The sequence below is a fragment of the Apis mellifera genome, linkage group LG15, assembly GCF_003254395.2.
Source record: "Apis mellifera strain DH4 linkage group LG15, Amel_HAv3.1, whole genome shotgun sequence".
NCBI lineage: Eukaryota > Metazoa > Arthropoda > Insecta > Hymenoptera > Apidae > Apis > Apis mellifera.
The window spans coordinates 2967532-2982190 of NC_037652.1; the positions used below are offsets into that span (position 1 = coordinate 2967532).

The 14659-nt window shown below is 27.7% G+C and overlaps 1 protein-coding gene and 1 non-coding gene across 2 annotated transcripts in view; both read left to right on the forward strand.

The window, feature by feature from the left end:
* Positions 1-4064, forward strand: part of LOC408547 (toxin 3FTx-Lei1) — a 101389-nt gene extending 97325 nt beyond the window's left edge. The window contains exon 4 of the mRNA XM_006559974.3: positions 596-4064. Within this exon, the coding sequence (XP_006560037.1) occupies positions 596-723 (128 nt within the window). The 3' untranslated portion in view covers positions 724-4064. The remainder of the gene's footprint in view (positions 1-595) is intronic.
* An 8488-nt stretch (positions 4065-12552) lies between these two features.
* On the forward strand, positions 12553-12666 carry Mir927b (microRNA 927b). The gene is given in 1 exon segment (NR_039496.1): positions 12553-12666. It is a non-coding gene; the product is annotated as a microRNA 927b (primary transcript).
* Positions 12667-14659: the final 1993 nt, after the last annotated feature.

Genomic DNA, 14659 nt, shown 5'->3' on the forward strand with positions numbered 1-14659 from the left:
AATTGAAATTTTTCACAGGTTCAAAAATTCGATTTAGAATATAATTTAATAGGAGATTATACGTGAAATTTTCCTAGAAGTTTTGAGGCAAAAATTTTTCAGTTTTGTAGTATATAAGGAGAATATAATTTTAAACAAAAATGGCGCATTATTTTTATACTTTACCTTTTAATTCTGATAATCATCAACTAATCATTTTTTAATTATAAAATTCGATACCTTTTTAAAATAATATACTTATCTCTTCAAAAATCATATTTTCAAAAACATATAATATGTTTAAAAATCTGTAAAAAAATGTATACACATATGAACAAATATATACATATAAATTATATAGATAAACAAAAACATAAGAATCCAAAAGAATAAGAATACAAAATAATACCTCTGTTTTAAATCTTCTCTATAATAAAACATTTGTCAAGTAGTACAGGTCAGTAAAATGAGAGACAAATAAAATACACGAGTTATTATCAGTAGAACGAAGATTAACGCTCAAAATCTCGCAAATATTCGCAACTATCTCGAGCGACGTTAATCATCATCATTCAGATTTCGTAATTAAAATGTCCATTCGATCGTCCTGTTACAGAGGCCTGGAGCACGATGACGTATTGTTGCCAGCAGGACGGTTGCAACTCGGCCCCATCGGTTGTATCCAGCAACAGCCTCGCGATCGTCGCGATCACGATGGTGCTCCTCCTTGTGCTTCGTGGCTAATACGTCGTTTCCAGCGACCAGGTGACCGCGAATGGAAGCTACGGGATCCCTTCGACATCACCGCGCTAACCATCGATTATTGTCCTGGCCTTTATCTTGCTGATTGGACGCTGACCAGTCGATAGTTGTCGAACAATCTTGATCTGTGAAATGAATATCTGTGAAATTTCCATCCTTCAATCGATTTTCTACGCGCTCCACCATTCTCATAGATTCTTTGGTTTGAATAAATTCTTTTTTTTTTTGGTTTGATAAAGTAAGTTTGAAAAAGTATGTGATGCTCCATTTTTCTATATTTTCTTTTTATTTACCTTTCTATTATTCTTTTATTTGCATCGACGTTTATATTTTTCTTCTCCTTTTTCTGGGTTAATGAAGAAACCATTCTTAATACGTAATAAAATGTATAAATTAAACGGAAAGTTTAATTGGTGATTCAAGTTTCTTAATTTCACTTTAGTTCACCAGCGAAACGCTCTCTCTGGAGAATTTTATTCGATTTAATTTAATTTTTGTGTAAAGAAATTCCGTTCTATATACGTATACGAAAGTTCCTTAAGTTGTTTAATTCGTTTCCCCTCTCTCGTTAAATGTAAAACATTTAAGGAAATTAGGAACATCCGTGAGAGAGGTTAAGTTCTTGGTAAAATTCAATCTTTGTTCTTCGAGAGATAAAGATATTTCTTTTCTCTTTTGATTGAAATATTGTTTAAATTGGATAATTTAAATTTTGTACAGATACATTCTACTAACTTCTTTTATTCTTTTTTTCTTTTTATCTAAAGAAAACAATTTTTCTATGTTCATCAACCTTACACTTTGAACAATCTTATGATTCCATGAGATACTTTCTTATGGATTCTTTTTATGACATTTCATACATTCGAAGAAGATCGAATTCTTTTCACAGTTGAATTTCCATCGGTCAGCTTCCTTTTATTCGAAGCTGACACTCGCTTCTTGAGCGACTCTTGAATTCGATTTATTCGAGAACTGGTTCGCCGATTCTTCCACCTCTTTTCTTCACTTCATACCACTGCAACCATGAGTGCTCGATCTAACAAGAGCTGGAAAAGGGGGATTCTCGATGACACGTTCTCTGCTTCGAACAGAGACGAAATGGAATTCTTCGAGGTTTGGAAAATGTTATTTCGATGATTCATTCGTATTACTTTCCTTATGTAATCTTTTATCATTAATTTCTTGAGTATCGATTTAATCCAAAGAAATTTCTCATATTACGATATTATATGATCCTGAAAATTATAGTATTTGGATTATTATTTTATAATAATAGTTAATAATTAATTGAATATTCATTAAATTTAAATTTGTTAAATATTGCATTAATTCGATTAGATTATTGTCGAATATTGATATGAAATAGATAATTGTTATAATTTTGTTATTTTCTTTTTATTATACATAATTTGAAAAGATTGAAATTTATTTATTCGACGATACCATTAGATTATCCGTCTATTCGCCATATACTTTATTTCCTTTTGCGTTTTGGTTTTGCTTCAAAAACCTCTCAGCTTCATTCACGATGATCGATTTTCGATTCCTTCTTCCTCCTTCTATCGGTTTCCCATTTAGTTCTTCGACTTTTTCCATCCCATTTTCCCAAGTTTATTCTCCTCTATTTTCCTTTCATGACAACACTTGCCACATATTCCACTGGATCTCTCTTCAAAATATTTCAAAACTTATTCCTGTAATATTCAAACGCAAAAAAAATAAATAAATAAATAAATAAATAAATAAAGGAAAACGTGTATTATAATTCTAATATATTTTCGAAAAGAATCGAAGGAAAATATGAAATATAAAATGAGAGAGAAAAAAAGGAGAAATAGACAACTATCGATTCATCGTCAATTCCAATCGAGCAAAAATTGGCTACCGCGATCGCGAGAAATAGAAAAAAAAAAAAAAAAAATTGGACCACAAAAAACCCGTGATAGCGGATGAGATAAAAGCGGAAGTACGGCGAAAGCGCGCGAAAAGGATTTCTCGATGGTTCGATCGTTCGTGGTCAATCCGACATATTTCTATAGTTCGTAAGATTCGTTCACGAAGGAGAAAAAAGAAGGGCAAAAAAAAAAAGAAAAAAAAGAATAAGTTAGTAATTTGGAAGAAATGATAAAAGAGAAAAAAAGAAAAAAAAAATAGAAAAGAAAAAATGAAACCCGCGTGGATATATATATATGTATACCTATATATATATAACCTACATACAGACAACAGTTTAATGAGGAACAGTGAGGATAATAATGATAATGTTATTATTATTATGATTACTATTATTACTATTATTATTATTGATTATTATTATTATGAATTATTATTATTACTATATTGCTACTAATTACTACTATTACCATTAACTATTACCATTACTAAAAGATTAACGACACTAAACTGGAAGTATTACACCGATTATACATAAACTTAATTATACATATATATACATAAATATATATATATATATTTATATATATATAAGAGTATATATATAAATATATATATAAATATATATATATATATTATAAATATATACATAGTAGCGATAAAAGATCGATAGGCGTCGAAATCGAATGGAGAGTTTGTCGATTATTATTACTACCGTTGTAACCGCTTGAAGTAGCCTTAATAATTGTAATTAACGAACGCACGCGTGAGATATTAAAAAAAAAAAAAAACTGCGTAATATCTTATTGGTTGGTGTGAGGAGATTGCGTATTACCTCGTTTTAATCTTGTTTTCTAAATATTTATTTTTTCCTTCCTCTTCTTTTCCAATGATTAAAAGTTTTGAAAGAAGTCGTCAAGTAGAATTATAAACACTTCTACGAAGAATTTTATTAAATAACAATTTTTCTCTTGCACGGTATCCTATTTCCATGCTGCTCGTATTGGTCAATTAAAAATCATTCGTCTTAGTCAATTACCACGAGTAGAGATTTACACGAGTTGAATTGCTATGAGAGATAAATTTAAAACGGACTTTTTAATCAAAATAAATAATTTTCCCAACTTTCTCTGATTCACGAATTTTTCTCTTTTTTTTTTGTTTCCCCTTCGCTAAATCAAATAATGGAAAACAAGAATTAAATATTTATTAAACTTAATTTTTATCGTTTTCGATATAGACAATCGAGATTAAAACGAGAATATTCGTTCTCTTCTCAGGTTAACCAACATCTGAAATTCCTAAATTGTAGAATGATTCATCCTAGCCGGTAAGCGAGTCACAAATAGTAGAGATGATAATCTACTTTACCTGTTTCACGAATGAAAGCAATGAAAATAATAAAAAAAAAAAAAAAAAGAAAAAAATATCACGAAGGTAGCATACAGAAATTATTAGCGATTATATACCTGTTCTTCTGAGATTAGGCGAAGAGATGATTTATCTAAAGTGAAAATTAGCTCGAGTCTAGCGTAAATGATACTTAAACACTTAACCTGTTTCCCGTCACGGATGTCAACCGATCGATTAACATTGTTATTGTTGGACGAATGTTTCGAGGTAGAAATTATTCCAAATTCGAATAATTTTTCAATTTTTTTAAAAATAATGATAGAAATCGATTCGAATGTGGATTTTCGATGCAACGTTGTTAATTCGAGACGGAGAGGTTAGGTTTTGATTACGTACTGCCATTACGTATTTGAATGGAAATCGATAAATTGACAAATTTAATATAAACATTCTGTAATACAGTAGAGAAAATATATGTGGAAAATTTATAATACAATGTAATTTTAAAATTTTTCTTGTATGATAAGAGCTTATATAATGAAAATATATATAATAGTATTCGTGAAATATATATTTGATGAAAACATCTACAATAGTATTTTCAATATTTAATGACACTAGTGTGAAAATTTGTCAGGTGATCGTATCAATATTGGAAATTTGTCACATCACAGGAACCGTATATTCGTACAAATATTTGAAATTTGTCACGATGTTACGATCAAAATGTCACAATGTTCGCCATGATAAAATTCAGCCATATGACAGCAAATAAATTAATCTTTGCATTTTACTAGTCATCTTACAATTTCTTCTATATAACTGTTCTTATATCTAATATAATAAAAGGGGAGGGAAAAATCCCAAATTGAACAACGACACGAATCTATTTATATTAATACTTTCATTATTGAATCAAATAGAAATAAGTTGCTTAAGATTCCAAATCTCCACGAATAATAATCTATGAGTTCTAATCTATAAATCTATTCTAATTTAATAAATCAAGATTCTATTAATTTAATCAAGTAGAAAAAATGTTTCATCAAAAATCCATGAAGAATCGAATTCGATATTCCACACCACGAACATTATATAATCCCGTTTTAAATTGAATAAAAATATTTGTTAAAAGCTACAATTGTTGCGGATCACTTCGTTCAAACTTCGCTTACACTTTATCCATGTATTTTTATAACACAAAGTGACAAAGGTGGCGCTTGTGTCCACGTGGATACGCAATCATTGTGGCTCTATCTACCTTCCAAATTTTCATAATCTCGATCTTCGATTGTTCGTACATACATACATATACGATTTAAATTGCAAAAAAAAAAAAAAAAAATAACAAAAATAATTTTAAAGCAAAAAAATTTTAAAGCAATTCTACCTCGAATCATTCCGTATTATATCCATATCAATAAAAAAATATATAAATAAAAAAAAAAGAACGAAGGATTATTGAATATCGAAGTTTTATCAGGACGCACACAAGCAAAAAAAGAGCGAAAAAAAACCATGACTTTCGGATAATATATTAACAAGTTATATATTAACGATACTATAATTCTAGGCGACTTCCTTAGCGTGTAAGATTTTATTATATTCAACAAGGAACGCTCGATAATAAATCCGACATTGTTCCAAGCTCCTAAATAAATGAGTGAAGATTATTAACAAAAAAAAAAAACAGAATAAACGAAAAAAAGAAAAAAAGAAAAAGGATAAAAAGAAAAGTTTCTACATCGATTATCGGTTATCGAATAAAGATCGATAAGTGGATACGTGATTTCCGTGCGAGAAAAGTGTTTAGAAAGTGTGAGTATAGATGGCGTTTCAACGTACAGCGTAACATTTTACATTTGCTTCGAGCACTATTTCAATAGATACATTATTAAAGAAGTTCGTGAGAGAAAAGATAAAAAAAAAACGTCTAAACGAGAAAATTGTCTATTTTTTTTTCTTCCTGCATTGATTTGTAATGATGAATGTGAAAGTTTATTTGTTTATGATATAGTTGAGTGAATTTTACGCATATATATGATATGATTTGTATGAAGAACTTTTTTATTTGAATTTTATTTTTAATTTTTGTTATTGATCATAGAAATTTAAAAGTTAACTTGGTAGGATAATAAAAAGTGATTTTTTGATTTTCTATTGAATTATTATTTTTTTATCTATAAGTTGAGAATATGTTTGAAATAATTCATGCAAGAGAAACATTTAAGAATTAGTTTGGTTAGGTTAAATTTTAGAAATTATACAGATGTTTTGATGAATTAATCGAATAATTATTTTTAATTAAATTTAGGCAATATCATCATTAACAATGAAAAACAAAATTTCACACTATATCAGATACAACGACAAGCTAATTCGTGAAAATTTTCGATTAATTAAAAAATTAATTTTAAAAAATATTGACGAATAAAATTATACGATTATATTTCTAAGATTCTAATTCTAATAATAATAGGATCTCTTCTATTGTCATATAAGTTCATTAAAAGATTTTAGAAAAAAAAAAGAAAAAGTGAAAAGAACGGTTAACGAATCTGTTTCTGAATGAGAATGAACGACTACGAATGAATAGGCGATGAAAAAGGGAAAAGTCTGGTAAAACGTTCGAATGAATTTCCGTTCAAGACAATTTAAGAGTGAGACAGAGAAGGAATGAAGAAAGATGTGCATCCTGTGAAACTTCGAAATCGTTGAGACGTCGAGTTGTCGTCGAGTGGGCCTTTTTAAAGTTCTTTTCGAGCCTTCGAGCCCTTGACGATTGAGTGTTCGCCGCTTTTAAACCTTCCGACATTTCACTCTTAACATTCGTCGTGAGTGATAAATACTATTTTTCTTTGTTCAGTGTAATCAATTTTATTTAAAAAATTAATGGAAAAGAATTTAAAAAAAAAAGAATTTAAAAAGAATGGATAAAAATTTGAAGAGAATAAAAAAAGAATTACGAAAGGAAAATATGAAAAAATTATAGATTCAAGAAGAGTATTAAAAGGAAAAAAAGAATATGAAAAAAATAAGAACATTTATGAAAATAAATATCGATAAGAGGAAATATGAAAGCCAGCGGATTTATATAAATTAAAAGTAAATAATATATAAAAGATGCTATAAAAAAATAGATTAAATAGAAAAAAATAAAAATTGCAGATTCATAGATATTTCACGATTTCCCAACGGGGCTCGATATATCTTCTGATGGCATACGATGCGAAACGATTTAATTGCATCGACTATTGTGCGGAAGTGGAATTTCGGGATTGAAATGGAGGGGATGGCTCGTTTCCGGTCGAATTCGACGGCTTGATCGACGATGGCGAAGAATTTTGTTGATTTTAATGGTAGACGAAGGAGCGAGAGAGAAAGTGACATGCAACTGGAACACACGTGGAAAGAAGAAAAAAGAACTAGAATTTGAAATGTAAAGAAATAGAATAGGTAATAATATTAAAATATATATATTAAATGATATTATATATGTAAATTTGATAAAAAAAAGTTCACTGAATATTATTTGCAGTAAAAGAAAGGAGAAAAAAGGAAAGAAGAAAAAAATATTGATAAATTTCTTCTAAGAAATGTAAGAAATTAAAATTGTAAGAAATTAATATATAAAAAAAAAAAAGAAAAATTATTGAAATTATCATAAATGAATTACATTATATAATTAAAATGTAATGTAAAATTATTATATGATATTATACAATCTCATGTATTTTCTCATGTATTTAAAATTAAAAAAAAAAAATATTAAATTAACTTAATTTATATATTATATTATTACATAATAACATATGAAATAAAATAATATAAATTCTTCAATACATGTATTTTTCTCAATTGAAATGAAAAAAATTCGAGAAAAAAGAAAGAATAAAAATAAAATCTATTGAAAAATATCCTTTTAATAGCAGCCATCAAAGAATAAAAAGAAATTTAAAAATTGGATATAAATCAAAGAAATAATTAATCGTTTTCACATCACTGTTGAATATATTCTTCATTAATTTAATATCAAGTAGATGAAGAGAATTAAAATTAAAAAATTTGATGAGACGTCTCCTTTTTCTTCTTTTTCTCATATTGAATTACGATTTTTATTCGCAACAATCGATTGTGCATTCCATCCTTTATTTTCATCTTCGCTTTCTCTATTTCTTTATTTATGAATCCCGCAATTTATTGGAAGAAAGAAAAGAACGGAATTCACTTCTTTTCAAAAACAAAGAGAGAAAGAAAAAAGATAAAAAATATTCTTGGAATTCGGTCTCATTCTTCTATGTTTTAATGTTTTAATTTTTCGAATGGAAAAATTATGATTCTTCGAGGAATTGAAATTATATATTTTTAAAATATATTTATTATTCGATATTTATTATATTTTTTTTATTAAGAAACGAAAGGATAGAATTTATGGCAAAGAGTGAAAGAAAAATACAAAAGGTATTTCAGTTTCTCCTATTAAATCGAAGTGGAAAAAAAGTTTCCAGGTAAAAAAAGTTAAAGGATGGATAAAATGGTCGGGTATGTAATTATTTCGAATTCTTTTTTATGTACAAGTTTCACGAGATTTTATTCCGTAGGTCCATCGAAAAATCGGAGAAAACATTAAGGAAATAATTGGGAAAGTAATTACTCTGAATCGTCTTTTATTAGCAACTTTTTCCATTCACTTACTTTCTACGAGATTTTGTTTTAAACATTCGTTGAGAGATCGATTTCAAAGACAGATTCCAAGGGACAGGTGAAAAGGATCTAATTCTATCTTTTTCTTTTATCTTTCTGCATTAATTACTTTTCAATTGCAACTTCTTTTTTATTTCTTAAAAGAACTTCATTTCCAATTTTTGATTAAATTATATCTTATAGAAGCAACTTTATCATTGCTTCATTCTTACTTCTATTTTATCTTTCATTATCCTACATTATTTTTCTGATTCTTATTTCTCACGTATTATTATCTCAAATTCTCTTTTACCGATATAATTGTATTTAATTTTTCGTTTCTTACAAGATTTTATTTCCTATTTTTTATTAAATCGACGGAAGGAAGGGAATCGAATAAAAGAACAAAGTAGGAAAATAATTGGGGAAGTAATTTTTCTAAATCTTCCTTCACCTGGCCATTATTTTTCTTACCATTGTCTCGTCCATTTTCTTTAAAAACTTATCGTCCATCCCCATTGAGAAATCGAACAAATAAATCGTAGCGAAACTTAATCCATAATTTACCAGAGGTGGAGATAAGCTATTCGTTATTAATGTGATGAAGTAGAATCGACCGCGTATAGTCAGACATTGGAGGAACAAAGCGGCTCGAAACTACTTAGCGAGAAAGGAAACCTCATTCTTGCGGTCCATTCATCTTTCTCTTTACCTTTTTCCAACTCTGATTACCGTTTCTTCAACGATCCATCCCTTTCTTGCTCTTGAGAGCAAAAACTCTTCACCTTTTGTCCCCATTCCCCACCCCTCGATTTTACCGATCAACTCTTTTCATCGACAACATCCTTTTTTTCTTTCTTTCTTCTCGATAAACTTGTTTCTTTTATGCATAAGGAATTATTAAATAATAAACTGGAATCTTTTCTTTTGAAGAAAACGATTTTTACGATTGAAGATATGAAAGCGGATGTTATATTTTATGTTATTATATTTAAAATATTACGTGAGGATATTAAATAGAAAAATATTAAAGAAAATGACAAGAAAAAAGTTTGAACAGCACAGTGATAAATTTAGTTAAAAAAGATTTAAAAAAAAAATATTTAATTTCATATTTGTTATTTGATAATGCAATGCTTAATAAGATGAAAAGAAAAAAAATTATTTGAAAAATCTTTAAACAAAAGAAATCTTAATAAAAATACTCGACAAGATGGCGGGAAAAAGAAAGAAAACCTTGAGAACAACGAGAAATTATCGAGAAATTTTCAATGATAAGAAATCTTAAAAGTATTCAAGAGAGATTTATAATTTATTTCCATTATTGTCGTCGATTAGCTTTCTAAATAAATTTCATTGAATAACAAAGGAAAGAGAGAGATGGGGCATAAATCGTTGGCAGAATTCGTTTTCGCGTGGAGATACGATCAGTCAGAGTCTACTGTTTCGTTTCTTGAAAAATACGATTTACGTCGCTCGTAAATAATCGTACACCGTCGACGTGACAAGAACTTATGGAACTCGTGCCACTCTAACTGTACGATCGTATAATTAAGATTTGAGAATCGTTCTTAGTGACATTCCATAGAATTGAATTTCTTCGATCGTTGAGATTTTGATGGATGCAATAGAACGAGAAAACGTTGGAGAAAGAGAAGGAACGAGTATCCTTGAGAATCTTAGAAAATTTCCTGAATGTATTAAATCTTTTCAAGAAAGAATGTAATAATTTTTTTTATTGGCTAATTTAAATGTTCAAAAATTATTGAAAAATTAATTTTTAACGTAAAAAATATTTTTACAGGAAAAAATTATTTTAGAAATACACATAGAGAAATATGTTTTAAATTTTATAAATATTCCTGGAATTATTATGAAAATTAATAATTAAGATATAGATTAGACTAGGTTAAATTAGATTAAAGGATAAAAATCTTTACTTAATTTGATACATAGATTCACTTCTTGAATGAATATTTATAAATCATCTTATATTTTAAAAGAATCAAGCAATATTACTGGTTCAGATCCAGTTTCAAAAAACGAGATTATTTCAATATATTACTATAAAATTTTAAAGAAACTGAAAGCAATATCAGTTCATTAATTACTGAAAAATAATCACGTGGAAACGATACATGATTTTCAAATACATATATAACAGCCACAAACCATCCTATTCTTTATTGTTCCTACAATCGTGATCCTCGTTACTTCCACCTCTAATGTACCATATCTAACATCTCGTCACGATCACCGTTCACCCAATTTCCAATGGAAATACCTTGATCGAGGTCAGCTGCCTGTTCCCAGACCTCGACACAAGAAACGAGGCAGAAGATCGACCGACTATCCCTCTGCGAGGTGAACCGTGTTCCCGCGGTCGAGATTTCTGCCAGGTATCAGACCGCATCGAGGTCCGATTAAATTTGCAGGGGCGTTCAACCGCGAACGCAGAAACGTGTAACTCCATTTTCGAAAGACAGTAGAGGGAATCATCATTCTTAGTTCATTAAATATTAAAAAGAAGTTGGCGTAGATTCTTGGTGGTGCTGGATTTTGAGGTTAGGAGGAAGAATATTGAATGAAAAGTGTCTAAATTCTGTGATTTGTATTTTATAATGAAGTTAATGTATAATTAATTATACATATGGTTAATTCATTGAGTATAAGAAATGTAGTAAGAAATGTATGAGATTCTATTTTCATTTTGGGAAAACGGATGGAGAGAAATCATTTTGAATTATTATAGAGATTGGATTTTAGGAGATTAGAAATGATGAATAAATAAAAGGGCAAAATGAAATATTGAATGTAGATTTGTATTTTGTATAAAATAATGTGTAATTAATTATATAAGTTAGTTCATTAAGAAGTAATGAAAGGAAGTTGGTATTATATGGTATTATATGGTATTATATTATATTAGTTAGTTCTATGATGACGTTGAAGTAAAATAGAGATTGAGGTTAAGAAAAGAAATGAATATATATTATTAATTAAATTATGATATAAATAATGATATAAAAATCTTTTTTTTATTATATGTTTAATAGTTTTATATTATCTTTAATTTCAATATTGTGTTGGCACAAATTAAATTATTATTACATTGAATTAACTTATATTGAATAACTTAAAACAAAATAGCATACTTCGTTTTTTTATTAGACTTATATCATTATGCTTTTCAATAAATCATTTATGATTTATATGAATGAATTTTTGATTCGCTCTATTTATGGACCATCTTGAATCGATTTTAAATATAAAGACAAAAACATCAAGAAATCATTTACAGATATTCAGATATTTATGTAAAATGCAATAAATTAAATTTTCCATTAAATGTGAAGTGAGATATATATATATTTAGAGTGAGATGACTCAATTAAAAGCAGGCAAACAGACATGAAAATATGAATCTTTTCTTAGAAACAAACTTTTATTTTTCATTGTGATGAAAAAAATTTGTTCTTGGTTCTTTTGTATTTCGATATAAGAGGCAAAAGTGAATGTAATCCTTGACTTCAATGAGCGACATCTTGCGTTATCGTGCAACAGGTCTCCATTGTACTTTAAATCTTGTTGCTTTATTATAGCAATTTCTTTAGCTTGAATCAATATTAATAATTGATGACAGGAGAAAATTTTATTAAATTTTTTTTAATTATTTTTAAATTTTATTTAATCTTATTATATTTATTTAATAATTTAGTTAGAATTAAGACATAGTTGTACGAAAGATTGGAAGAATTTGTAATTTTTTTTCGTTTCTGATGATAGAGATTGAATTTTATAATATGAATATTTTTATATTTAAAATTTTAAAAATAGGAACAACAAAATAGGATGAAGATGAAACACAGTTTGTGAGAATTCGAGTGTGTTACGTTATTTATTTTAGAATTTGTACGCTCTGTTGTCACAAATGATTTCACAGAGCGTACCGATTCTTTAATAAGTGTCGTCAACAATTATCAACCCTTGAGGATCATCCAAGGCTACGAAGCTTGAACAAATACAAAATAAGAAAATACTTTTGAAGAGAATATTTGTAATTTGTAGAAACATGAAACAATAAAAGAAAAAGATATAAAGAAAAGATGTAAAAAAATATATTGTCGAATTTTTCATTCCTTCCTCTTGATAGATAGTTTAAAAGTTTTTGCATTCAGAAATTTTATATTTAAAAAATTCAAAAATTAAATATTCAAAGTATAGAATTAAGTTTAATAATAATCATCAATTAGGTTTAATAATCTATTAATTTTAAAGTCATTAATAAAAATTCCAAAATCCAAAATACATTGCACGAAAATTTAAAATTCAAAGTCCAATAACTTGAAACATTGATAATTCATTAATCGAATATTTATGAATTTCAAATTCAAATTTAAAAAAATTTCAAGTTTAGAGTCTAATATTTAAAATTTAAAATTCAAAACTTATAATTCAATAATTCAAATTTTAAAAATAATTTCCAAATTGAATCCAAAATTCTAAAAATCAAATAATGCAACTACTAACACAAGAATATAACAATCTTTTTTTAATCTTTGCTATTTTTTTTTCACAAGAACCCATCAATTTCCAACTTCATCCTCCATCTTCTTCTCTTTCCCTCTCGACTCCACTCGTAGCTCGTTAACCCGAAAGGGGAATAATTTCATTAGTGTCATCTCAAAATTGGAAAAGCGTGTCTCTTCAGTAATTGCAATATTGTCTCCTTTTAGCAACTCTTCGAGTCATTTATAACAATTTCATGACAAATTTAGCCACCAATTGACATGTAATAAATATGATACATCAAGATTCCTTTAATCCAATAATCGAATTAAAATAAATTCTTAACATGCAGCTTATGAAATATATATATAGAATTTTTGTAAATTGTGCAAAAAAAACTGTAGAGATTGTGAAGAAAAATTTATATTTCTGAAAATTGAATTATTGAAAATTATCGAAATTATTTTTAGAATAATTTACAAATCGATTGTAAATTATTTTTCAGTTTTTCGTAAAATTTACAGAATTTTTTAAACTATAAGAGAAAAAAGAATTTATGAGGATCGAAGAATATCGAAACTATTCTTGATTAATAAATTATTTGAGAGAAATTATTTTTCAATTTTTGGATTTGATAATTTAATAAAAAAATAACGTTCAAAGGAATCTTATTTAAAGAATATTCGTATACATTACTTTTTTCCACTACTTTCTCTTTCTCATCCGATTTATCCATATCATTAATTCTTTTTCCAATTAAATTAAAAGAGGAATAAAATATTTTATAAGTATTTAATTAACGAGCAATTCTCTTTTATTACTTTAATCTTAAATTATTCCTTTTGTCTCTAATATCCTATTATACAACTTTTAGATAACAATATATAAATAGACTTAGATGAAACAAGATATAAAATTAAATGAAATATGAAAAGTGCAAAAAAAAAAAAGTATATAAAAATAAAAATATTTCAATCTCTTGATGCTTGTTCCAAATTTTTCACAACTTTGATAAAACAATCCCTTAATATTCTTTACTGTATCCACAAAAACTATCAAAAATATCTCAAAGAACACCATTTGATCTTCTAACACAGCAGGAAATATTTTCTCGAGAACCAGTTTCCAGTGAAAGAGCACCAATTCCAGGAGGCCCATTTCGATTCCTGATAATTATCCATGGACAATGTATCCGACGATTGGAATCCATCTTGGGCCGAGATTACCAACCTATTATTTTCATCTGCTCGTGTGTCTGGGCAATTGGGCACCGCCTTTTTCGTGTCGAGATATCATCCCCTTTTGCAATTCTATATCCTGCGAATCCTCCTTTTCGTCTTCTTCTAGAAGATGAGCTTAATTCGACGAATTAAAAGGGAAAAGAAATATTAACGCGAGTGCGTTTCGTTGATTTAGATTTTAAATTTTTACTTTGCTTCGAGGAGGATTCGAGGAATGGCCACTTCCGGTCGAGAGA